General features: G+C 50.7%; 1 protein-coding gene across 3 annotated transcripts in view; it reads left to right on the top strand.

The window, feature by feature from the left end:
* The window catches only part of GNAO1 (G protein subunit alpha o1), a 176,513-nt gene that overhangs the window by 80,798 nt on the left and 68,803 nt on the right, over positions 1 to 26,912 (top strand). For 2 of the 3 annotated variants that reach the window (XM_068993422.1, XM_068993420.1), the window contains exon 3: positions 16,645 to 16,786. In XM_068993422.1, coding sequence (XP_068849523.1) covers positions 16,645 to 16,786 — 142 coding nt within the window. The remainder of the gene's footprint in view (positions 1 to 16,644; positions 16,787 to 26,912) is intronic. The other variant, XM_068993421.1, reaches the window with a different exon arrangement.

Below are 26,912 nucleotides of genomic sequence, written 5' to 3'. Positions count from 1 at the left end.
TCAAGTTTTAAATCTAACCTTAATTACTAAGGGATCTTATTTTTTTTTTTTAGATAATTTTTCTCATACCATACAGCGTCACCCCACAGTTACATGGATGGGTTTCCAGTCAAGTCTTGCATGTCTTCTTTACGAACAGCTGAAAGACCCCATGGTGCTCACATGCTTCACTTGAGCCCGGCCTGGAAGGCCGGGAGTCGCTCAGCCTTTGGCTTGTTCTGTGCAGGTTTCGTAGCGTTCTGCCTTCTCTGGGAGGGGTAGGCTCACAAGCAGCCCAAATGGCCCCTGATAGGGGTTTGGTTGAATGACACAGGGCCCATTCAGATGATGGGACCCCAAGCAGCCAGACAACTCCTGGTTTTCTCTGGGGAAACAGGAAGCAGATGGACTGCTGGGTGAGAGGACTGAACTTTACACTCACCTGTGGATGGGCCTTCCCTCCAGGTGGTGGGGTAATGGCTAAGTTTTTCCTTCTTGTTTTTCTAGCTGTGTGAGTTGGACTCTATGAGTGTTCCAAGAATAGGCCTTGCAGGCAGGACTAGAGAAGTCAGGGAAAGAGGAGGGAAAGCTGCTACTTTAAAGTGACTTCTCTGGTGGTACAGTGGTTAAGACTCTTCTGCTTGGTTGCAGATGGCTCAAACTCAGTCCCTGGTTGAGGAACTAAGATCCCCGTATGCCATGCAGTACAGCCAAAAAATAATAAAGTGGTCTATGCTTAGAGCAGCACTGGTGTAATTCAAGATGGCTCAGGGCGGTACATAGATGAACTTTTTAAAATAATTTTAATAGGTGACTGCATAACGTATTTTTAAAAACTTTGAGTAGTACATTAGCCCTACATATCAGGACCCCGCTTGCTCTCTCTGACCTCATCCTTGCTACTTTCTTGGCTACTTACTTCATTCCAGCCCCACTGGCTCCTCACCATCCTTCTAACACACAAAGAGCCCCAAGACATTTGCACAAGCCTGAAATGCTCTTCCTCACATATGTGCAAGATCCACTCCATCTCATCCTTCAGGTCTCGGTTCCGCATGTCACCTCATTTCCTGGCTCCTAACTCTTCACACCCGTTTTGTGTTTATCACTGTAATACTTCTTTGTTTGTTTACCAGACTGCATCCATTGAAATTAGGGCTATGTGTGACCTGTTGCCCACTGCTTTGTGGGTGCAGTGTGAACAGCACCTGGCACCTAATGTTCATCTCTGCAGGTGAGAGGAGGAGGAAGCCATGGGTGGGAGATTGGACGCAGTAATCCCGAGGTGGCTCCAGCTCGGCCAGTCAAGGAAACAGCCTTTATGCCTAGAGTAGAGCAAAGCTTCCAGCCTCCCATGAGGGGCCTCCAGGTCTCAGCGCATCTACACTCTTGGGACTCTGGGAAATCAGAGCATCAGTTACACCAGTAACTTACACCAGTTCTGCTCTAAGCATAGACCACTTTATTATTTTTTGGCTGTACTGCATGGCATACGGGGATCTTAGTTCCTCAACCAGGGACTGAGCTTGAGCCATCTGCAACCAAGCAGAAGAGTCTTAACCACTGTACCACCAGATGCTGGGAAACCCAGCATCATTACTTAGTAAGACACATGTGTCATGCCTCTGCCCAGCTGGTTGTCTCTAAGCCAGTCATTCACATCATGGATACCCTCTGGCTCCAGCCCCTCACTCATTTAGGCCAGGGCTCTGCTGCCCTGGATGGGTGGGGGACCCACGGCCTGGGAGACAAGGTGCATGGTCTCCCTGGCACTGATTAGTCTGTGACTTTTAAATAATACTAGCGACTGGCAGGTACTAGGCCCAACTGTGTGCCAGGCCTTCCCCACACGTGCTTTCGTACTACAGACAGCCCTGCACAGACAGGCGTCATCCCCATTTTCCAGAGGCGAGACCTACGCCCGCGATGGTTAACTTGCCTGTGATCCACAGGGCTAGTGAGAAGGAGAGTCAGGGTGTACCCGTCTCCTGACGTGCTCAGTGTCCATTTTAGAATGCATGAAATGAATGACTAGTGTGCTCTAGGGGATTTGGCTGCTGTGGGTCCTGGAAACACCACCCCCACCCCCTCGCCCCTACTCCTGCCTTCCGCAGTCCCTCTGGACCACTGCCGACTGCCCTGCTTCATCTTCAGTCTTGGTGGCATCCACCAAACTGGGGGCCAGAGTCTCTCCTGCAAGTCACACCTCACTGGGCACCGGCCTTCATCAGTGAGAGTATGTACAAGAACAGAGTCAGTGGGGCTCCAAAGGAGGCGGGGTTCAGCATGGCCAGCCCCACCCCCATACAAACACACAGGTCAGCTCGGGTGCCTCCCCTCTGCCATGCCAACCTCAACCTGCTCTGCTGGTCCTGCCAGTGCACATAGCCTGGCTGGTGTTTGCAGTGCTTCCCCATTGAGTTAACTTGCTGTTTGTACTTTACCATGAGACACAATGAAATCCTCCCTCCAAGGGAGCATCAGCCTTGTGCCAGCACCAGACCCAGACTGGCCCTCCTGACTGGGCTCTCTGGCTTCTAGTCCCACCTGCCGGTCCATGAAGTGCCTTCTGTCCATTTAGCACGGTTTCCCGGCACCCCATGTGCCAGCCGGGTGCTCTGGAAGACATGCAGAGTGCACACTGACCCTCCATGGCGCCGCCTCTGCCTGTGCCGTCCCCCCCCACCCCCACCCCAAAGTCCCATCCCCCTCCCCGTCTCTCCCACCAGCTCCTGCTCCACTTGGAATGCTGCCTCCCCAAGAGGTGGGCCCTGCACCCACCCTGCACCGCAAGGTCCTTCTCTTGTAGCTCTTCATGGGTTTATTTTTCTTCTTGGGTAGCACTTACTCCAGTTATAATTTAGATAACCATTTTTAAAAGTATCTCTTGGATATCTTACCTTCCACAGTCGAGCTCCACAAGGGCAGGGCTTCACATCGATCAGGTCACACTTACATCCCCAGGACTTACCTGGTACATAGTCGGTCCCTGAAAAATATATGAAAAGTGAATTAGGGACAGGATGAAGAAGCTTACAAAATACCCTTTGAGAAGCCTCAAAGGTGGGAACTAGAGCTTTTAAGACAAAAGGGGAAACAAAAATCTTTCCGTTTTGCAATTGATCGATGTTTTCTCACCTTGCGTCTGTCACCCATCAGCTCGCCTGTCTCGGGGGCGCACTAAGGTGGACGACAGGCCTCTGACAGTGTGAGGGTCTCTGGAAATTCTGTCCCTCCTCTGCCGCAAGCTCCCCGTGTGACTGTAGGCAAGTCTCTCCTCTCTAAGTCATCGTCACCTACCAGGCAGGGGGCATCATGGTAGGAGCATGACCTTTCTCATCAGACTGTCTCAGGCTTGATTTGACAGTTCTGCAGTGTTGCTAGTGTTCTGTACCCCTCTGACCTGCCATCCTTAGGGTGGCGGCATTTAACCTCACGGTCACAATATGGCTGCCATGGCTCCAGTATTTACGTCTTCACACAACCACATATAAAGGCAGGACGCCACAGAATGGCTGGTTAAGGGACAGCTGGGAGAGGGGGACAGTGGAAAAGTGAGTGGACCAGAAAGCTGTTCTCACAGGCCTCTCACTGGAATAAGAAGAGAAACTCTTTCCCAGGGGCATTTCTAGCTAACTTCCCTTCAATCTTACTCACTTGAGCTGGTTCACATGGTCACTTTTAGCTGCAAGAGAAGTTTTCCTTATGACTGTTGGATGGCAGTCAGCATGTCTTGACACACACAGCCTTCAGTTAGTTCAGTTCAGTTGCTCAGTCGTGTCCAACTCTTTGCAACCCCATGGACTGCAGCATACCAGGCTTCCCTGTCCATCGTCAACTCCCAGAGCTTGCTGAAACTCATGTCCATTCAGTCGGTGATGCCATCCAACTATCTCAGCTTCTGTCGTCCCCTTCTCCTCCATCCTTCAGTCCTTCCCAGCATCAGGGTCTTTTCCAGTGAGTCAGTTCTTTACATCAGGTGGCCAAAGTATTGGAGTTTCAGGTTCAGCATCAGTCCTCCCAGTGAATATTCAGGACTCATTTCCTTTAGGATGGACTGGTTGGATCTCCTTGCAGTCCAAGGGACTCTCAAGAGTCTTCTCTAACACCATAGTTCAAAAGCATCAATTCTTCAGTGCTCAGCTTTCTTTGTAGTCCAGTTCTCACATCCGTACATGACTACTGGAAAAACCATAGCTTTGACTAGACGGACCTTTGTTGGCAAAGTAATGTCTCTGCTTTTTAATATACTGTCTAGGTTGGACATAGCTTTTCTTCCAAGGAACAAGCGTCTTTTAATTTCATGGCTGCAGTCACCATCTGCAGTGATTTTGAAGCCCCCCCAAAATAAAGTCTCTCACTGTTTCCACTGTTTCCCCATCTGTTTGCCATGAAGTGATGGGACTGGATGCCATGATCTTAGTTTTCTGAACGTTGAGTTTTCAGCCAACTTTTTCACTCTCCTCTTTCACTTTCATCAAGAGGCTCTTTAGTTCTTCTTTGCTTTCTGCCAGAAGTGTGGTGTCATCTGTATATCTGAGGTTATTGGTATTTCTCCCGGCAATCTTGATTTCAGCTTTTGCTTCCTCCAGCCCAGCATTTCTCATGATGTACTCTGCATACAAGTTAAACAAGCAGGGTGACAATATACAGCCTTGATGTACTCCTTTCCTGATCTGGAACCAGTCTGTTGTTCCATGTCCAGTTCTAACTGTTGCTTCCTGACCTGCATACAGTTTTCTCAGGCAGGTCAGGTGGTCTGATATTCCCATCTCTTTAAGAATTTTCCAGTTTGTTGTGATCCACACAAAGGCTTTGGCATAGTCAATAAAGCAGAAATAGATTTTTTTCTGGAACTCTTTTGCTTTTTTGATGATCCAGTGGATGTTGGGAATTTGATCTCTGGATCCCCTGCCTTTTCTAAATCCAGCTTGAACATCTGGAAGTTCACGGTTCACGTATTGCTGAAGACTGGCTTGGAGAATTTTGAGTGTTACTTTGCTAGCATGTGAGATGAGTACAATTGTGCCAAAGTGAACATTCTTTGGCATTGCCTTTCTTTGGGATTGGAATGAAAACTGACCTTTTCCAGTCCTGTGGCCACTGCTGAGTTTTCCAAATTTCCTGGCATATTGAGTGCAGCATTTTCACAGCATCATCTTTTAGGATTTGAAATAGCTCGACTGGAATTCCATCACCTCCACTAGCTTTGTTCATAGTGTTGTTTCCTGAGGCCCACTTGACTTCGCATTCCAGGATGTCTGGCTCTAGGTGAGTGATCACACCATCGTGGTTATCTTGGTCACGAAGATTTTTCTGTATAGTTCTTCTGTGTATTCTTGCCACCTTTTCTTAATGTCTTCTGCTTCTGTTAGGTCCATACCATTTCTGTCCTTTATTGTGCCCATCTTTGCATGAAATGTTCCCTTGGTATCTCTAATTTTCTTGAAGAGATCTCTAGTCTTTCCCATCCTATTGTTTTCCTCTATTTGTTTGCATTGATCACTGAGGAAGGCTTTCTTATCTCTCTGTGTTGTTCTTAGGAACTCTGCATTCAGATGCTTATATCTTTCCTTTTCTCCTTTGCCTTTCACTTCTCTTCTTTTCTCAGCTATATGTAGGGCCTCTTCAGACAACCATCTTGCCTTTTTGCATTTCTTTTTCTAGGGGATGGTCTTGATCCCTGTCTCCTGTACAATGTCATGAACCTCCATCCATACTTCTTCAGGCTCTCTATCAGATCTAATCCCTTGAATGTATTTGTCACTTCCACTGTATCATTGTAAGGGATTTGATTTAGGTCATACCTAAATGATCTGGTGGTGTTCTTAACTTTCTTCAACTTAAGTCTGAATTTGGCAGTAAGGAGTTCATGATGTGAGCCACAGTCAGCTCCCAGTCTTGTTTTTGCTGACTGTATCGAGCTTCTCCATCTTTAGCTGCAAAGAATATAATCTGATTTTGGTATTGACCATCTGGTGATGTTCATGTGTAGAGTTTTCTCTTGTGTTGTTGGAAGAGGGTGCTTGCTGTGACCAGTGCGTTCTCTTGGCAAAACTCTGTTAGCCTTTGCCCTGCTTCATTTTGTACTCCAAGGCCAAATCTGCCTGTTACTCCAGGCATCTCTTGACTTCCCACTTTTGCATTCCAGTCCCCTATGATGAAAAGGACATCTTTTTTTGGATGTTAGTTCTAGAAGGTCTTGTAGGTCTTCACAGAACTGTTCAACTTCAGCTTCTTCAGCATTACTGGTTGGGGCATAAACTTGGATTACCATGGTATTGAATGGTTTGCCTTGGAAATGAATAGAGATCTTTCTGTCATTTTTGAGATTGCATCCAGGTACTGCATGTCGGACTCTTTTTTGACTATGACGACTACATTTCTTCTAAGGGATTCTTGCCCACAGTAGTAGATATAGTGGTCATCTGAGTTAAATTCACCCATTCCAGTCCATCCTAAAATGTTGATGATCACTCTTGCCGTCTCCTGTTTGACCACTTCCAATTTGCCTTGATTCATGGACCTAACATTCCAGATTGCTATGCAGTATTGCTCTTTACAGCGTCAGACTTTACTTCCATCTCCAGTCGCATCCACAAATGGGTGTTGTTTTTTGCTTTGGCTCTGTCTTTTCATTTTTTCTGGAGTTATTTCTCCACTGATCTCCAGTAGCATTTTGGGCGCCTATCCACCTGGGGAGTTCATCTTTCAGTGTCCTATCTTTTTACCTTTTCATACTGTTCATGGGGTTCTCAAGGCAAGAATACTGAAGTGGTTTGCTATTCCCTTCTCCAGGGGACCATTTTTTGTCAGAACTCTCCACCGTGACCCATCCTTCTTGGGTGGACCTACATGGCATGGCTCATAGTTTCATTGAGTTAGACAAGGCTGTGGTCCATGTGATCAGATTGGTTAGTTTTCTGTGATTGTGGTTTTCATTCTGTCTGCTCTCTGATGGATAAGGATAAGAGGCTTATAGAAGCTTCCTGATGGGAGAGACTGACTGGGAAACTGGGTCTTGTTCTGCTGGGCGGGGCCATGCTCAGTAAATCTCTAATCCAATTTTCTGTTGATGGGCAGAGCAGTGTTCCCTCCCTGTTGTTTGACCTGAGGCGAGACTGTGGTGGAAAAGGCAGTGGCACCCCACTCCAGTACTCTTGCCTGGAAAATCCCATGGACAGAGGAGCCTGGTGGGCTGCAGTCCATGGGGTCGCTAAGAGTCCGACACGACTGAGCGACTTCACGTTCTCTTTTCACTTTCATGCATTGGAGAAGGAAACGGCAACCCACTCCAATGTTCTTGCCTGGAGAATCCCAGGGACAGGGGAGCCTGGTGGGCTGTCATCTATGGGGTCACACAGAGTTGGACACAACTGAAGCAACTTAGCAGCAGCGGCAGACTGTGGTGGAGGTAATGAAGACATTGGTGACCTCCTTCGAAAGGTCCCATGCATGCACTGGGCACTTATTGCCCCCTGCCTATAGCAGGCCACCACCAACCCACACCTCCACCAAAGACTCCTGGACACTCACGGGCAAGTCTGGGTCAGTCTCTTGTGGGGTCACTGCTCCTTTCTCTTGCATCCTGGTGTGCACAGACTTTTGTTTGTGCCCTCCAAGAGTCTGTTTCCCCAGCCCTGTGTAAGTTCTGGTGGCTCTATGGTGGGGTTAATGGTGAGCTCCTCCAAGAGGGCTTATGCCATACCCAGGTCTACTGCGCCCAGAGCCCGTGCCCCCGCAGCAGTCCACGGCTGGCTGTACCTCCACAGGAGACACTCAAGCACAGTTCTGGCTCAGTCTCGGTGGGTTCTCTGGGTCCTGGTGCGCACAAGATTTGTTTGAGCCCTCCGGGCATCTCTGGCCAGTATGGGATTTGATTCTAAACGTGATTTCGCCCCTCCTGCCATCTTCCTGGGGCTTCTCCTTTGCCTTTGGACTTGGGGTATCTTTCCTTGGTGGGATCCAACATTCTCCTGTCAGTGGTTGTTCAGCAGTGAGTTGTAATTTTGGAGTTCTTGGAGAAGATGAGCACATGTCCTTCTACTCTGCTGTCTTGTAGAATTTCACCCCTTCAGTTGGCCCTTGGCAACCCTTTCAACCCTTCAGTTGGCCTTTGGGAAATGCCACTTGTTACTGTTAACTCTCATGTTCTCTGCACCAGCTTTCTCACTTGGCCTGGAACAGAAGTCCTAGGCAGGCAGGGACCAGGCTGAACCCAAGTGAAACACATCAGAAAATTCCTAATGATTGATTACTATCCCTTGTTACTTGATTCTTCTCTTCTGTTAAACAGTGTCTGTCTCCCACTGAGCATGATTTGTTGTTCTTTCAAGTAACACACACATTTTTAATGAAACAAAACATAAGAAAGTAAAGAAAAAATCAAAAGTGATCTTGGTGATACCCATGTTAAGCATCCTCCTGTGCCATCTTTTCTCTCCCGCGCCTTCTGCCTCCTCTTACCAGCATCATCACACATGGATCTAGCTTTACACAAATGGCTGTGTGGGGCACACTCTGCGCTCTACCTGGTGCTTTCATCTTACAGTCTTGTTCAGATCCAGTGCTCCGGTGGGTTCTGTGAAGCCCCTAATTGCTGGTATGTGGTTCATTAACTCACTGGCATCTCGCTGTTGACTGTTTGCTTGAAGCTGCATTCTCTGGAGCCGGGGTGGTCACTTCCCCCATCCACTGGGGAGGGTGGTGGCTCCAGGGCCAGAGCCCCGTTACACATCAGGTCTCCCTGACAAAGGGAAACCCTCATCAGCGGTCATACCAGTGAAGCTCTGGGCACCAAGTCTAACCCAGGCAGCCCGCTTATGATCAGAAGTGCCTTCTGTCACCTCATGGAGCAGTCCCCATTCAGGAAGCTCAGCCTTTACTTCACTACTGCTCCTGTGAGTGAGCAGATTGTCTGCTCCAGTCTGGACAGGGCCCCCTCCCCCCTGCCCTGGCTTCCTTGCTGTGGCCACGAGCCCTGCTTCCTTCTCCCAGGGGGCAGGGGTTCTCCCATAGTGTCCGACCTCCCTGCTGCCCTGCAGCCCCTGGTCACTTTCTGTCCTCAGCAAGACAGACACAGGACACCCTGTCCTTTCTCCCTCAGTCCCACTCACCAAATACGATGATAACAGTCCTAGTAACAGCTGCACTGATTGCTTCCTGTGTCGGGCCCCAGCAAGGATAGTTACTACTAATTACCAAGCCCCTCTCCATGGAAAGTTAAGGAAACTGAAGCACCAGGCAGTGAAGGCAATTGCCCGGTCACACAGCTCAAGTCTGGCTCCAAAAGCACCCTCTTCGTCTGAACTCTTAAGGGGATTATCGTGGAGGACGGAGTGACAGTCCCGATGCAGGGGACAGGTGCTGAGAAAAGGAGGCAGAGAAGGGGCATTTAATCCACCGTGGAGATGGAGTGAAAAATCGTGTTCCCGCAGCTTAGCGTCTGTGAGTCTGTGAACCTCCAGAAGTTGGGCGGAGGGGGTGTGTGTGGTAAAACTGTGTCTTGGTTCATTTGTCACAGTGTCAAAGGCATCCGTGATTCAGACGGGGACGGCTGCCGGGCCAGATGATCCTCCAGGGTCCCTTCCCGGTCCCGAGCCTGTGGTTCTGTGACCATATAAGGCCCTGGTGCCTGGGGAGCCTCAGTGCTGCCGAGTGCAGTCCTGCGTGGAGAAGGGGAAGCAGAGAGCAAAGGGAGCCCCAGCCCAGGCCCCCTCGTGGGTCCCCAGGACAGCAGAGAGAGGAGCAGGGTAGGGGAGGCTGGGGGACCCTCCCTTATTGCCTCTTCCCGGAAACCTCACGTGAGCTCACTGCTGCCCTCCCGTGCTCTCCCTGTCTCCGCGTGGGTTCTCCTCCCTCGGTTGCGTTGCCAGGTTTCCAGAGTCCCACCAGAGCTGGACACTCAGGGCTGCAGAGTCAGCCTTGCTTGCTCCTGGGTTTCTTCTGCTCCGGCAGCTTGGGAAATCCCTCAGAGCCCCTAACCCTAGTACACCTATACTAGGAGATGGCCTAGTATGGAGTGGGCACCGAGGTGGCCTCTAGCCCGGTCCACCTCTGCGATGCTAGCTCTGCAGATGTAAGGAATCCAGTGGGTTCCCACTCCACCCCACCCCACCCCACACCCCCCCCCACAGACACAGATACACACACACACACACACACACAGACACACTCACACATACACACCTGTCTTCTTTAGCGAGCTCCTTGGAGAGGGGCAGATCTTGTGCCCCAGTGTAATCTTGCTTGTGGAGTTACATCCCATGTGCTCTGAGTTCAGAGAACCACGCTGTGTCAGAGTCTATTCAGAGCCAACCCTGTGTCAGCTGATAAGGAGAGTGGGAACTGAGATGGAGGGGATGTGGTACCTGGCCTCCTAGGACCGACAGACAGGCTGCTGGTATGGACAGAAAGTTAATAAACAAGTGTACTAGGAGATGGCCTCCCAAGGTGCAAAACATATTTTGGTCATGACTGTGTTGGTTGTAAGTGACAGAAACCCAAATCAAATCAACTTATGCAAAAATAAGAGGGAGTCAGAGAACTCGTGTCCCTCGAAAGTGTCAGGACAGGGCTAGCTTCAGGAACAGCTGGATCCAGTCATCAGGGGCTGTCTCTGGGACTTGGTTCTGTGCCTCTGTCACTCAGCTGTGTAGATGGAGCTCAGTTTGTCTGAGGCTGCTGCAGTGTGAAATGCTGGAGCTGCTGCTGATCATTACTAAGGTGCCCCGTGCAGACTCATTCCTGCTCTCCAAATCCCATCCTCATCTCTTCCAGGGCTAGACTTGGGCTGCCACAAGAAGCCTGACTCCCCCAGGCTACCTCTCCAACCCCTGTGCCTCCTTTCCTCGCCCCACACCCCTTGGACTGATATAGGAGGTGTTTTGATGCTAACTTTGTGTGTGAAATCTCTGGGTTCTCAGGGAACCTGGATATAGGAATTCTAGCAGAAGCAGTCCTGCGTCTCAGCATCCACGTGGTAGGCACAAGCACGGCCTCAAATGCCACTGTCACCCTTGCCAGCTATGTGACCTCGGGTGACTGGGTTAACCTCTCTGAGCCTTTGTTTCCTTCCTCTGTTGAGAGGAGATAAAAATTATCTCCTAGGATTGTTTTGAAGATTAGATGTGATAGTACATGCAAAGCACTTGGCACAGAGAGTAAACCCTTAAACATTAGTGGCTATTGTGGTTCTGCTTCTGTTATACCACCAATGAAGGAAATTCTCTTTAAGGGACTTTGACTTTAGAATGAAGGTATCATTACTAACAGCTACTGTATATTACTGTTGTTGTTTGTTGTTGCTAAGCTGTGCCCGACTCTTTGTGACCCCATTATAGCCCGCCAGGCCCCTCTGTCCATGGGATCCCAGTTGAGGATACTAGAGTGGGTTGCCATTTCCTTCTCCAGGGGATCTTCTCAAACCAGGGGTCAAACCTGCATCTCCTGCATTGGCAGGTGGATTCTTTGCTGCTGAGCCCCCAGAGAAGCCCACCATATATTATATACTTGCAGTGAAGTGAAGTGAAACTCACTCAGTCATGTCCAACTCTGCTACCCCATCAACTGTATAGTCCATGGAATTCTCCAGGCCAGAATACTGGAGCGGGTAGCCTTTCCCTTCTCCAGAGGATCTTCCCAACCCAGGGATCAAACCCAGGTCTCCTGCCTTGCAGGAAGATTCTTTACCTACTGAGCCACAAGGGAAGCCCAAGAATACTGGAGTGGGTAGCCTATCCCTTCTCCAGGGGATTTTCCTGAACCAGGAACCAAACTGGGGTCTTTCCTGCATTGCAGGCGGATTCTTTACCAACTGAGCTATGAGGGAAGCCCTACTATATACAATAGGCACTTTACATTTATTTCTCACAATGAGTTCTTGTAGTTGAAGAAACTAAAGCCTGAGGAGTTAAATCCTTTCCTAGGAACACACAGCTCATGTGATGGAGTTGGCGTCACCCACGTTTTTCTGACTCCTCAGATCTGACCACTGCTCTACTCTTTTCTCCCTGGAATGAGATGGGAAATAGAAAATAAAGAGGCCTTAAGTGATACTTTTAAGGATAAATGATTCAAATCAGTGCTGAGGCAGAGTTGGGGGAGAAGAATGTGGCATGAAAGAAATACTGAAGGACTTTTACTAAAAAAGTGCAGCGTTTTTCTCTGAATAGTAGCATTATGAATATTACTTACTTTCGGTGTTGTTATGCATGGTGCAGCTTTTCTAGGGTTGAGTCAGAGGGAACGGAAGGTATAAAATTCCACCCTGAAGCAAGAAGCCCAATTTTAAGCTAATATAAGCCAGCATGAACAAGTTATGCAACCAGTAATCATGATTTGAGCAGTTTTTGCCCAAATTGCATCATTTTTGTAAGCCCCAAATGAAGCGTTCTTATTTGAGGGCACCCCAGGCACCTGTGAGGCCTTCCAGGCAGTATTCGGTCTAGCCCACCCCGAGGCTTGAGGTGTGGCAAAAAGGACCGTGTGCTTAGAGACCCGGGTTCTGTTCCGGCATTTGGCTCTTACTGTTTTTGCTGACAGCCGTTAGGCCGGTTACCCAGTCTTACTCAGTCTCAATACAGATGGATAGAATAAAAGTCTACCCTCCCTACCTTGTCAGGTGCTGTAAAGGTTAATACTAACAGGTGTGAAAAAATAACCCTAGTGGAAGGAGATCCTGTAGGCGGCCAAGGAGCTAGAGAGCATTCCCAGGAGAGTAGCAAGGCCGGCCGGTCCAAAGCAAAGCATGAGAAACTCATGGAGCCGGCTTCTTGCAAGAGTGTGTCATGGGAACCAGCAGATCCAGGCTGCACCTCTCAGGGCACCCAGAGTTCCCACCCTCTGAGGAGAGTCGGGCCGTGGAGGCTTTTTAGTGATGGCTCTGGCGTTCACAGTATGCATCTTATCAGGCTTTCCTTTCAAGTAATTTTATGCTTTCTTGTTGTTGTTTAGTCACTAAGTCACATTCGACTCTTTGTGACCCCATGGACTGTGTGTAGCCAGCCAGGCCCCTCTGCCCATGGGATTTCCCAGGAAGAACACTGGAATGGGTTGCCATTTCCTCCTCCAAAGATCTTTCCGACCCAGGGATTGAACCTGTGCCTCCTGCACTGACAGACATTGGCATACAGACTCTCTACCGCTAAGCCACGGGAGAAGCAGTATTACGCGCCTTCTCGTGTAATATAAGAATTGTTCAGCAACGTATTTCCATTTTATCCCTCCCGTCCTTTGTGCTATCGTTGCATAGATTTTACTTCTACATGTTTCCATATGCATGTCACAATACATCTTTCAGCCTTTTTCCTCTCTCTGCTTCGGTTTTGGTGGTTTCTATTGCTGTGTCTTCAAGGTCACTCTTCTTTGGGGTGTCTCATCTGCTGTTAGTCCCCGTCAGTGAAATTTTTATTTCAGATACTGTATTTTCATTTCTAGATACTCTGTTTTGCTCTTTTTTTATATCTTTCATTTATCTACTCATTATGTTCATGTTTTCCTTTAGTTTCTTGAGAATATTTTAGATAGCGGTATTTGAGGTCTCGTTTGTCAATGCCATCATCTCTGACACTTCTGAGTTTGCTTCTGTTGACTAATTTGTCTCCTGGTTGTGGATCACACTTTCCTCCTCCTTTACATATCCAGAAATGTTTTTACTGGATGCTGGATACTATGAATATTAGATTGGTAAGTGTCCGGATTTCACCGTCCTCTTAAGGAGTGTTAGATTTTATTCTGTCATGCAGTTATTGACTTGTGGGTCAATTTGGGTTTTTCTTTGAGACTTATTTTTGAGTTCTGTCAGGGGCAGGTCTAAAAGTAGCCTTTACTACTGAGGAGTGAGCCTTCTGGGGTCTCTGCCAAATGCCCTGGGGGTTTAACTCTGCATTCTGACTAGTGGGAACTTGCACCACACTCAGACTTGGGTGAGCTTTGGGACGGGTCTACCTTAGAAGCTCCCTGACGCGTGTTTCTTCTCAAGTTTGTAGAGTCTCACTCGGTTCAGCCAAAGGCTCAAAAAGGCCCCCAATCAGATATGTGGAGCTCTGTGTCTCGCTGTCTCTCTCTCTCCTCTCCTCTTTCCTCTCAGGGACTCTGCACCTCAGCCTTCCAGAACTTTTCCCTTTACCCCATGCGCTCAGGAAGGCGGCTATGCTGTGCGCGGGCCCTCCCTCCCCACGCTGAGGTCTGGTGGACGCCTCCGGGCAGAAAGCCAAGGCGATCACAGGACTCATCCCTCACAGGACTCGCCACGCTTGCTTCCCTTCCGTCCCAGATCACAAGTCCCGCGCTGCTTATTCTCCAGTGTCTGAAAGCCCTTGTTTCACGTATTTTGTCCAGATCTCTAGTTGTTTACAGTGGGAACTAACAATTCCCTTTGAGATTCCCTCCAGGGTAGTACACATCCATGATGCAGACTGGATGTACACTCAAAAACTTGTACAAAGCCGGATTTAAGGCTAATAAAAGACAGTGAAAAGGCAGTGGGGTCTTTTTGATCTGCTTCTTAGAGAAGCTCAGGATAAAGGCTCACATCCCAGCACCAAGTCACATTTTACAATAGAAATCGTTACTATCCATCAGCTGACCTGGGATAAGTAAACCATGGTATATCTGTAGGTGGAATCTGGTTTGACAGTAAAAAGGAAGGGAGTGCTGACGGATGCGACAGCACAGGTGACACAGATGAACACGCAAGTGAAGGAAGCTAGCCACAAAAGGCGACACTTCGTCTGATTGCATGTATGTGAAATGTCTACAGTAGACAAATTTGTAAAAACAGAAGGCAGATCAGATGAGTGGTTGCTTCCTGCTGGAGGTGGGGGATGGAGTGACTGCTAATGGGTACAGGATTTCTTTGGGGGAGGACAAAAACATTCTGAAATTAGAGATCACTGCCCAACCTTGTGACTATACTAAGGAATGGGGAATCTCACGTTTCCCACGGGTGGATTATATGGTCTGTGAACTCTTATCTCAGTAAAACCGTTTATAGAGAGAGAGACTCACTAGCAGTGTTCTCCAGTACCGAAGCACATGCAAGGCTGGAGAAGGGCTGCAGAGGTAGTAAGGGAGTCTGAGCTATTACACGGGTGGATGTACACGTCACAGGTGGTATTCAGGCTTGGACTGAAAAACGTGACCACAGGAGAGTTTGCAGTTTACTGGCAGATGACTAATGTTGGATGTATGTGTGTGTACGTGTGCGTGCGTGCTCAATTGTATCTGACTCTTCATGACCCCACAGACTGTAGTCTGCCAGGCTCCTCTGTCCATGGGATTCTCCAGGCAAGAATACTGGAGTGGGTTGCCATTCCCTTCTCCAGGGGATCCTCCCAACCCAGAGATCAAACCCACATCTCTTGCATTTCCTGCATTGGCAGGTGGATTCTTTGCCACTGTGTCAGCTAGGAAGCCCCTAATGTTGGGTGTTAGTCTTAAAATCCATTTGTCTTTTCTTAATTACCTCAACCATGAGCAGATTCTTGCAGAGTCTCAGTTTTACCCCCTTTCTAGTTTTCTCTGCTTACTGGGCCCTTGTCAGCAATGGGCACCATCTGCCGGGCGCAGGGGCCTCAGGGCATGTCCTGCCTCAGCCTTGACCCCAGCCGAGCCTGAGCACAGAAGGGCACTGAGTGTTGCGCGGTCTCCGGGAGCTGCAGCGTCACCTCCGTGTCCTCCGTGTCGGGTTCAGAGCCACCAGAACAAGGGTGACACAGTGGCCACATCCCAGCCGAAGGTGGAGAGCAGGCCCTCTCCTTCACAGCCACCAGAACAAGGGCGACACAGTGCTCACATCCCAACTGAGGGTGAACAGGCCCCCTCCTTCTGCTGGCTCTTCTGTTGTCAAAGATGAAGGTGGTTCGTTTGAAGTGAGTGACCTTTCCTTCGTTAAAAGCAGTGGAAGTTTGCTGTGAGAGAAAAATGTGTTCTTCATCTGCAGGCTTTTTTCAGGGTCTTCAACAGTATGCTCCTGAGTGGATATTTAAGCTAAAACCCTGAGCTTTGCTTAAAAATACTATTGGCAAGACTTCCCTGGTGGCTTAATGGTTGAGAAATCCGCCTGCTGATATAGGGGACAGGGGTTCAGTCCCTGGCCTGGGAAGATTCCACATGCCTCGGGGCAGCCAAGCCCGTGTGCCACAGCCACTAAGCCCGTGCCCTCGAGGCCTCACCCCACAAGAGAAGCCGCGCGCCACAGCTGGAGAGTGGCCGCCACTCACCGCGACCAGAGAAAGCCCACACACAGCACCGCAGACCTAGAGCAGCCAAAAGTAAATAGTAAAATATTCATGACAAGCGTATATTGAGTGTTCAGTGTGTGTTCTGAGTGCTTTTAAGTGTTGTCAACCCCTGGACTGATCTTGCTTCCATGGTATATAGGGAATATAAACAGACTGCCTTTCTTTTTTTCACGACTTTGTTTTTTAAATTTTTCGGTAATTCCGGTAGATTTTTCCTTCAGATATTGTGGTGTGACCACAGCAGCTCAGTAACTCAGCATCCAGGTTGGACCAGGCCCTCAGCCAGCTAAGCCAGGAGGTTGGCCGGGGATTGGAGGGAAGTAGAGAGGGAGGGGAGGGGATGGCCTCCCACGTCTGCCGCGCTCATTGCCAGGTGAGGCCAGCGCGCTCATCAGACGTGCTGTGTGTGGTTTCCCTCTAGGATCATCCACGAAGACGGCTTCTCTGGCGAAGACGTGAAGCAGTACAAGCCGGTGGTCTACAGCAACACCATCCAGTCCCTGGCAGCCATCGTCCGGGCCATGGACACTCTGGGCATCGAGTACGGTGACAAGGAGCGAAAGGTAGGCCGCTGCACCCTTGGGCACGGGGAGGAGACGGCCTGTCCCTGCTCCCCGCGTGTCCTCTCTATGGGGCCGGGCTGCCGAATGGGGACGGGGCGAGACTGTGCTCTGTCACCAGCCAGGGCCCCCATCCACCTGGCCAGTGCAGCCCAACAGGGGGCTCTGGTGGTGGGCAAACCGCCACAGCACGATCGCGACGGAGATGACAGACCCAGAATTCCAGGGTTTATTGTGTAGATGAGAAAGGGTTGGTGACACTGCCCTAAATCGTGACCCTCACAACATTGTCCAAGTACATGCCCTTGGGCAACTCACTTGAACAGAAAAATATATTTTTAGGCACTACAAGCCCCACCTGGCCACCATCTCCCCTCCTTAGGGCAGCTTTCCTTTCCTTGCCGGCGGTGGGGGCAGCTGTTCAAACCCACTCTCTTCCTCCTTTGCACCAGGGGGCTGTGTTTTCCCTGCCTCCAAGGTGAGTCTGAGGACCAGGGGCACTCTCCTTCCTGCAGGAAGTTGACATCCTAGAACAGGGACAGTTTTCAGTTGAGTTTCCAGGCTTCTGATAGGTGGTGAATGGAATAAGTCATAAAAACTCTTGTTTGCAAACGTCTGCATTCACTGAACGTTACACAGCTATACTGGAAAAGCCAAATAAAAGGGGCGAGGGGAAACAGCCTTGGAAAGTTCTCTGCAGGAGTGGCTCTTTGTCTCCTGCTGTGACTCTGAATCCCAACCATCCTCTCCTTGTGACCTGAAGTGTGAGGTGGGGAGCAGGTGGAGGCCGTCGAGTGCCTGGGCCCCTCGTTGGAGCCTCTGGATAGAGAGCGTTAAGCTCCAGTTCCCGTGTGGCTTGGTTGTGCACTGTGTATAAATCCTTTCTTTGCCAAAAAATCACCTCCCTCATGGAGGAAAACCATCCTCACCTTCGCTAGGTGTAATAAATCATCTGTGACAGATAGCTTTAAATGTAAAATTCAATGTTATATGCACAAAATCCTAATTCTCTGCGACAATCATCCCAGCTCAGGTATCGCCTTCCCCCTGGAGGAGGGAAAAGTGAGTGACTGAGGGTGTCCAGGGCCAGCCTGGGGCGGGGAAGCCAGGCACTGCCCCTCAGGGAGGAAACACTTCTCCCTGGGGATGGGCTTTGGTTTTGATCACAGAGCCAGGGCCGTGGAATGAGGGACACTGCGAGCTCTTCAGTTTTGTTGGCACTAAGAATTCACTGAGGATACAGTGTGCCAGGCCTTGCTGGAGATGTGTGTGTGTGAGTCACTCATTCGTGTCCAACTCTTAGGACCCCATGGACTATAGCCTGCCAGGCTCCTCTGTCCATGGGATTCTCCAGGCATGAATGCTGGAGTGGGTTGCCATTTCCTTCTCCAGGACAGTAGAGCTGGAGAGACCAGTCAGCAAAGAGCAGCTCAGATCATCAGATGTAGCCAAGACAGGTTACAGCACTTCCTTCATTTTAATAATAATGGTCACAACAGTAACACCAGTAGCTCTCTTGTACTGAGCACCTACTAGAGGCCAGGCACTGTGCCATAAGCACTTTGCAAGTATTAACTCACTTTTGTCAACTCGGGCGGGCATTAAAGCAGGAAATGCCCAGTCTGATCTTCAGACATGGGATAGGCCTTTGGTCTCTCTGTCTGCCTTTTGGTCAAAGAAAGCTTAGTGCCTGAATCTCAGTTAACCAGATGACAGACGCAGTGCAGAAGGCTCACGTGTCCATAGCACACACTTTACACAAACACACCCACCCACCGCAGCCTGCGAGACCTTCCAAGAGTGTGTGTGTTCACTGCCACGCCCACCTCTCAAGCAACTCTTCCTTCCTCAAAACCTCCTGCCCTGATTATAACCCAAAACAGCATGACTTTGAAATGCTTTTCTCCTTCAGTTTTGGAAAACGTTTGTTGTTCCTGGAGGAGTTTGTTTTCCCAGCCTATTATCCTGAGTAGAGAGGTGGTTGCTTGGGTATTGCTAGGAACATGACGTGTTAAGGTCTATGCCGCGGGGCCCGTTGGCCTCTGTGGCTGTTTCTTGTGTGGTGGAGACAGCCCTCAAGTAGAGGGTTGGGAAAGGCTCCACTGAGAAGGGAGGCCGAGAACAGAACGGGTGCTCCCTGGACACGGAGGAGCTGGAGCCCAGTCTTCTGCCGGCAGGTGGCACCACGGCACTCAGGCTTGTCAGGAAGTCCTCCAGGCCCCGGGACATCTCCTCCTGCTTTATTTCACCTTAGGCCACAGTGAGCCAGGCAGCTGGAGAAGGTGTTCCCTGGGAGTGGCCTGGTGTGGATTTGCTGTCTGGGAGCTGCTTGCAGGGACCCCCCCACCCCACCCCCGCCCACCTGCCTGTGTATCAGCTGTGGGGGGTTTAGAGAGTGAGGTGGAAGGGGGCAGCTACTTCACACTAGATAGCCAGGGAAGGTTCCCCTGAACCTGAAAGGGATATTTGTGATGAAAAGACCTCGAGAAGGAGCCAAGAAGGAGCCGTGGGAGGAAGAGAAGCAGAGGTTCCATGCAGACACCACCAGGCCCTAAGAGAAAGTGAGCCTGGTGAGTTGGGAGTGAGAAGTGAAAAAAAAAAAAAAAAAAAAAGAGGCACAGAGAGGCAAAGCGATTTATCCAAGGTCATTCAGCACAGAATCCGTATTTATAGATGTGTAACCCTAAGGAAACTATGATCCATGTGGCTCAGGTCCAGGGCAGAGCCCCACTTAAAGAGGCACAGTACAGCCAGGTAGCACAAAGCTTTGGAGCCCTGTTCTTCGGAGTCTCTCCCAAAACTCGGAAAGGCACTCAGAGGACAGCCCCCACTGCTCTTCTCACAGGGCCTTTCCTGCCTTCCCCATCTGTCCCAGTCCTGCTCTCTTGAACTGCTTTCTTCCTAAGTGCCCCGGACACCATCTCTCTACACACCACCACGAGCCTGCCAGGCTCTCCCACTCCTGCCCTCTTTAGTCTTCTCACTTGTCCGTCTCTGCCCCCTGCCCTCTCCCTCCCTCTCCCCATCTCTCTCCCCCCGACTCCAGCTGTCTCTCCGTTGCTCCTCCTCCCTGGGTCTCTCTCCCCTCGCTCCGCCTCCTTTCTCCGCCTCCTCGCTCCGCCTCCTCCCTCCGCCTCCTCGCTCCGCCTCCTCCCTCCGCCTCCTCGCTCCACCTCCTTCCTCCGCCTTCTCCCCACCCCTCTCTGCATCTCCGTCTCCCTCCTTCCTCCCCGCTCTCCCTGCTCACCCCAGCTCATTGTCATGTAAATTGTCCTAAACTTTTGCGAGGATCTTCCCCTCTTCTCCCTCCATCCTACGCCCAGGGCCTGCATCTGCATCACAAAAGCAGAGAACCTCATCTGGCAGAACTGGCCTCAACCCTGACACTGGAACAAAGTCTGGGGGGAACTGGACAATCAGAGGATTAGGAGGTTCATTTGGGCAAGCCGAGGATGGGGAAAGTCTATGAACACTCCCTTGTGATGAATTTGATCACACCCACGTGTATATAGAAATACACACACAATTTATGTCCATATGCAACGTATACTTGCATATGTAAAGCACATTATAATGGGACAATAGCAAAGAAGTAATGCTTTGAACTTGTGTGAGGCTTTATTCAGTTGAAAAACCCTCTCATTTTCATTTTTCCTTTGTGCACACCCTATTTCTCCCACTAAATTTTGAACTCCCTGTGGGCAGAATATAGGTCTTACCCATCTAGTACAATGCCTGACACAGGAAGTATTGGATAAACTGCATTCCAATCCCAGTTCAACCACCAACTCTATGGCCCTGGGTACATTATAGCTTCCTTGGGATTTCTGTCTGTAAGATGGGCATAATTCTAATACTGTCCCCTTTCATCTGGTGTTAAGGTTAGATGAGGTGATGCACGTGAAACGCTGGGACAGCGCCTGACACATCCAGCACCTAACTGGCAGTCCGGGGCCAGTGCCCTAAGCGGGGCTAAGATCAGTGCTGGTGCTGGAATTGCTACCCAGTCTCTGCCGGTTCACCAAGGGGCTTCGTTGGAGTGCCCCCTCCCTGCCCTGAGATGAGATATGGTACTCTTTGGGGAGGCAGAATCAGATTTCACACTTAGATTCCAGAACGTCACAGAATCTCCTCTGGTAAGAGAAACCTTGCCATTTAAGTCACACAGTGGAGCGCTGAACACGGTCTCCTTTTGAATCAGGGAAATGCTGTGATGCCGTCTCCACGGCGCAGCGCTGTGTACCCTGTAGTTCACAAGAATTCTGAAACAGATGGAAACAAGGATGCTCTCTAGTCTGTATCTGCCTGAGTTCCTTGGGGTCTGGAGAAACCTCAGCGGGTGTTGTCAGGTCTGATGGGGGGCTGGGGAGGTGACAAATGAAGGCCCAAACCTGAGGCCGGAAAGAGGCTTCCTCCAGGCAGCAGCGCGTACACCACCATGTGCTAGACGCCGCCTCTCTTCCGCTGTAGCAGGCCAGCCCCGGCCCAGCTCTGACCCTCTGCCCGCCCAGGCTACAGAGCTTGAAACTCCTCCGTTTAAGACCATCTAAGTCTGGTGCTCCATTTTGCAGATGAGAGCCCCACCTGGCCCCGACAGGAAAGAGACTTACTCCAGGGATGACGTGGCAGGCCGGCACTAGAGTTTGAGGTTTTCTGAATCTCTGCTCAGTTCTCTTTCCATCTCAGCAGCCTGCCCAAAATCACTCAGCCAACCTGGGGCCTTGTTGTCTTTCATTTGGTGGGTCAGCCAGTCATCCCACAAATACTCAGTGAGGAGTCACAACACCCCTGGCAGACAGTGCATGGGGAGGCAGGGTTAGATGCAAAAATGAAAGAGGGAGCCCACCCTTTGATTTGCAAGGCCTCCCCAGCTCTGCAGGGCTCAGTGCAGCCAGGTCGGCTTGCTTCCTGTCATCTGAGACTGGATCAGGCCCCAGGCCCTGGGTTTGGGGCAGGTGTCTGTTTTTTAAGCCCTGCCATAAAGAGTGCCACACCTGGCTGCTAGTACCTTGGCCCAGGTTGGCAGCAAAAGTGGCTCTTCCTGGCCTTCCTCCAAAAAGACCAACTCAGAGGAACAGCAGGTTTCAAGGTGGGAAAGGAAGAGGCGGGGGATTAAAATGCCAGGTTTTGAGATGGCCCTTTAATGCCTCTCCTTCTTAGGCTCTTTTTGGGTTTCCACAGCTGAAGATAGTCGCTCCCTCCTCTGAACACGGTCGTTCTGGAGCTCCAGACCCAGCTGTCTCCCGGCACTCTGCAGCCGGACAGGGAAGGAAGGGAGCCTGAGGGCCAGGACTGTCTTATCTACCTGTACATTCACCCATTCATTCATCCACATAGGTATTCCCGCAGGGGTGAGCAAGACCCAATCCCTGCCACCAGGGTGTAGGCAAGGAGGACAGATGCTTCAGTAGACAATGGTGTTTTCCTTTGATTTGGTTTTAATTTTTATTTATTTGTTGGCTGTGCTGGGTCTTGGTTGCCGTGCACAGGCTTTCGCTAGTTCCGGCAAGCTTGTGGTGTGGGGGCTTCTCCTTGCAGTGGCTTCGCTTGTTGCAGAGCATGGGCTCTAGGGCGCTCGGGCTTTAGTGGTTGTGGCGCACGGACTTAGTTGCTCCGCAGCACGTGGAATCTTCCTGGACCAGGGGTCGAACCTGCAGCCTGTGCGTTGGCAGGTGGATTCTCAACCCCTGGACCACCAGGGAAGTCCGGTAGACGGTGTTTTTTCTTTTCATCAAAATGTGGTGATATTGATGCTCCTCAGTGGGTTGTCTTGAGGACTAAATGACTACTAAATGCAAGATCTTAGAGTAGAGCCCAGCACCCAGTAGGTACTCAGGAAAGCTTAGCTGTTGTTAGCATTGTGTGCCTTGAAGCAAAGTGACAACTACTCTAGTTTTCAAAGTTTGGTTAGACATTACAGATGAATGCTGGAAGTGAGGCATCCCCCTGGCTGAGGGCAGGGATCTGAGCAGTCACGGGAGGAGCCCTGCCTTTGCCTGGGTTTTGTCCTCCTGTCAATGCTCATCCTCAAGAATCAGGAAAGCAAGAACCAGCTTGGGCTTCTCTCTGTGATTGGCATTTAATGAAGGGGCACTCATGAGAAGAGGATGGTTCTCTTCCAGAGAGCTTTGAGGGCTAAACAGAAAACCATTTTTCTGAGTCTTGATAAAATGCTGAGCCCTTCCCTGCCTTCATAAGTCAAGTGTTGGGAACACACGAGGATATTTCCTTATTGATGGAGGGTCATAGTGGGCCTCAAGGTTCTCTCCGTGGATGTCAGAGATTGTGGTCCAGGCCCAGAGACAAAGGGCATTCCAGTAGAAGGCTGGGCCTAATATGGCACCCTGGGACATTCGTATAGACACCTTACCTTGAGCAAGTCACAGAGCTCCTCTGAGTTGCACTGTGTAAGTTAGGATGTATTTGGCTGCTAGTGAAGACCACCCAACTGTCGGTGTCCTTGACAGTAGCTGCTAAGTCACTTTAGTCGTGTCCGACTCTGTGTGACCCCGTAGACGGCAGCCCACAGGCTGTTCTGTCCCTGGGATCCTCCAGGCAAGAACACTGGAGTGGGTTGCCATTTCCTTCTCCAGTGCATGAAAGCAAAAAGTGAAAGTGAAGTCGCTCAGTCGTGTCCGACTTAGTGACTGCATGGATTGCAGCCTACCAGGCCCTTCTGTCCATGGGATTTTCCAGGCAAGAGTACTGGAGTGAGGTGCCGTTGCCTTCTCCACCTTGACAGTAGGGACACCGTCAATTCCTGGACAGGGACTCGTGAGAGATGGCGGCCCTGGGGCTCCTCGAAGCATCAAGCCTGGGTCCACCCTGCAGGGCCCTCTGGTTGCTCATGGCTCCAGGTAACACCTCCCACAGGGACTCCAGGGCAGAAGGAGAACACGTCGCCCAACTTCGAACCACACATTGGCCTAGCAGGAGGGAGCTGAGGAAAACAAAAATGTGGCTTTTTTTGGCTCTAGTAGGACACAGAGGCAAGAGAGAAGGGGGCTGAGGGATGGCACCAGTCACCGCCGGCCACTCTGCCTGTGAGCTGCTGTGGGGATCTGTAAGAATGTGGAAGCAGATGTGCTGAGTTGGTGGGAAGTCCCGTCTGGAGGCTAGAAATGTGGTACGGTTGGGGAGCTACTCTGGGGAAAGTGTGCTCCTCCAAGCTGGGACACAGGTGGTCGTAACTTCTTCTCTGGTTTTTGCCTTTGTTTGCCCATTTTAGTCTTCTCCAGCCGATATAGCAACAATACCATAGATGGGTGGCTTAAACAACAGGAACGTATTTCTCACAGTTCTGGAGGCTGCGAAGTCCAAGGTCAGGGTGGCAGCAGATGAGGTGTCTGGGGAGGACCCCTTACTAGTTCACAGACAGCTGTCTTCTCACCGTGTCCTCTAGAGACGGAAGGACTGGGATTGATCTCTGGAGTCTCTTATAAAGGCATTCGTCCGCAGTCTCCTCCCAGACGCCCCGCCTCCTAATATCAGGACACTGGGGATTAGGTTTCTACATAGGAATTTTGAGAGGACACGGTTGGTCTATAATACCCACATCAGAAGCTGGAATGTTGTCCCAAGGGGCACTGGAGAGGAGAAGATGGTTGGTGGCAGGTAAATCTCCTGGCAGCGCAAAGCTATGCCAGAGTGTCTGGGAGGAATGTCCGTGCAGAGGAACCTGGGGTGCGGCTCACTGAAGAGAGCAGGGCAGTCCACCCCGAGACCACCACCCACCCGGCCTGGCGCCCCGGCTTCCCTGGGCAGGCTGGGTGACTGCCACGCCTGGCCTCCATCCGGCCCCTCCATGGCATGGCTCGTGGAATGAGTGGGTGTTCAGGCCTGCGCCTCGGCCAGTCTCCGCACATTCATCGTCTGTAGAAAGAGGTGTGGAATTTTAAAAAGAAAAAAGGAAACCTAACGACTCCAACTAACAGTAAATGAAAACCACAGGCAGTGGTGTCTTGCGCTTCGGTCTCCTCCCTCCCTCCCTTTCTCTTTCTCTTTCTCTCTCTCTCTCACAGTAGCGTACACTCCCCTCGTCTGTCTCTCCCTGTAAGCCCTGAATTACCCGGCTCTAATGGTGAAAAAAATGTTATGACTGTGGAAAAAATGGTGAAAAAAATGTTATGACTATGCAAGTGAATATTTCCGAGCATCAGGATAGGGGGTCCCCACTAGTGGCCTTTCCCTTGAGTATATAAGGGGCCCACATGACAGCCCTCAGTCTACCGCCACCCCCTGCATTTCCACCGGCTACCCCACAGGAAAGCCAAGAGCCTCCTCTTTGGAGCGGGAGTGTTGGGGGCACATCTTTTGGGCTCAAGGTGGCAAACAAGCTGCCAAGGATCTCGCCCAGCCTCAGAAGACATAGAGGACAGCTCAGAGAGGCCTGCCTGGCCAATGCTCACATGCTGAGGCTCCTGGCATGTTGAAAAATGAAGAATTCTTAAAATAAGGCCACAAAATTGTATATTTTCAACGGGCTTCCTCTGGTGGCTCAGATGGAAAAGAATTTGTCTGCAATGCAGGAGACCCAGGTTCCATCCCTGGGTTGGGAAGATCCCCTGGAGAAGGAAGTGGCAACTCACTCCAGTAATCTTGCCTGGAGAATCCCATGGACAGAGGAGCCTGGTGGGCTACAGTCCATGGGGTCACAAAACTGAGTGACTAACACTTCTAGATGTATACTTACCAAATTAATACTTTGGACCCACCATTAATGCAATGCAGTGTAATTTTGCTACCCAAAACATAGTCAGAGGAGCTATAAGAATGTTAGTACGCAGTGTAGGGCTGGCTGCACGGTCCCGTAGGGGACCCAGGTTCAAGCCTTGTGGTGAGCACTGTCACTGTTCACCCCGGAGGGCGGTCTCTCCCTGACCACGTCTGTTACCTAATTTGATCCAAACTCCACATTGGAGCCCCTTGTGGATGACGGACCCTTTCTGAGGGACCTGGTGTTTTACAGAGGAGCCAGGGGACCCAGAGGTGGACTTTGGCTCATTGTGGGGTGTCAGGGCTATGCTGAGGCAGCCGTGTGGGTGAGATAGAGAGGGTGGCCGCGGAGTGGTGTCTGGGTCCCTCCGCAGCTCGAAGGCCCCGCGCTCTGCATGCCTGGGCCAGAGGGGTGTAGTCCCACACAGGCAGGGTGGCAGTGGCTTCCCCAGGAAAACCAGCGCCTGTCTGCCCTTGTCATAACCACACACACCCATCTTCCTCGTTACTCGGCTCCTTTCCCTCTTATTTATTTACGCCTCCACAACCTACTGGGGTCTTGCACCACTGCTGAAGACCCCCTCTGGATAAGATAGGACACTCTTGGTCACCAAAGATAAGAAAGACAATCAAACTGGCTTGTGAACGCAAAAAAAACACTCCCCGGGTCCAGGGAGGAAGAAGCGCAGAGGGCCTGCTGCAGGGGAGGCTCCACCAGCGGCTCTGATGAGCTGCCCTGGCTCCTCTTCATTTCCCCCGTCCCCCGCGGCCTGCCCGTTGGACCCACAAAATCACTTCTCATCTTGCAAGAAAATGGCTGTCAGAGTTACATCACCACCTCCTCCCACTCCCCCCGGCCCCGACCCTGGAGCATCCCTGAATGTGCAGAGCAGAGGGTGTGCCCTTGCACACCCTTCCCTGAGAAGCCACTTAGATCCTGGGAGTTGCCCTCTCTTCTTGGCCCCACTGAGATCACATACCCATCCCTGAACATCCCTGAGACAGTCACTGTGACCAAGGGGATGCGGTACTCTGATTGCCTGAAGGGTTTCTGGGACCAGAGTGAATTCCCCAGGAGCTCATGAAACAGGAAATGGAAGCAGAAGAAAGAGTTGCTGGGGAGGCCACCGTAGCCATCCTGAGTGCTCTCCTTGACTTCAGCACTGCCCACTGTGCCTGATTCCTATCGTATTGGTGGATGGCCAGCCACACTCAAGCTACTATAGCAGGATTATGACGTAACCCAGCTGGGCTGGAGCCAGAGCTGCTCCTCCCCCCAGCCAGGATCCCGGGTGCAGCCCCCAGCCCACCACTCACCCTTCCCTTCTCGCCTTTCAGCTGGGGCTGCGGCAGGGGGTGATGGCAGAATGGGGGGTGAAGGCAGGTGGAAGACATGGGCCCGTGTGTGGGTATA

This window comes from Capricornis sumatraensis, chromosome 20 (assembly GCF_032405125.1).
Source record: "Capricornis sumatraensis isolate serow.1 chromosome 20, serow.2, whole genome shotgun sequence".
NCBI lineage: Eukaryota > Metazoa > Chordata > Mammalia > Artiodactyla > Bovidae > Capricornis > Capricornis sumatraensis.
This window is presented reverse-complemented; position numbering and strand designations above follow the sequence as displayed.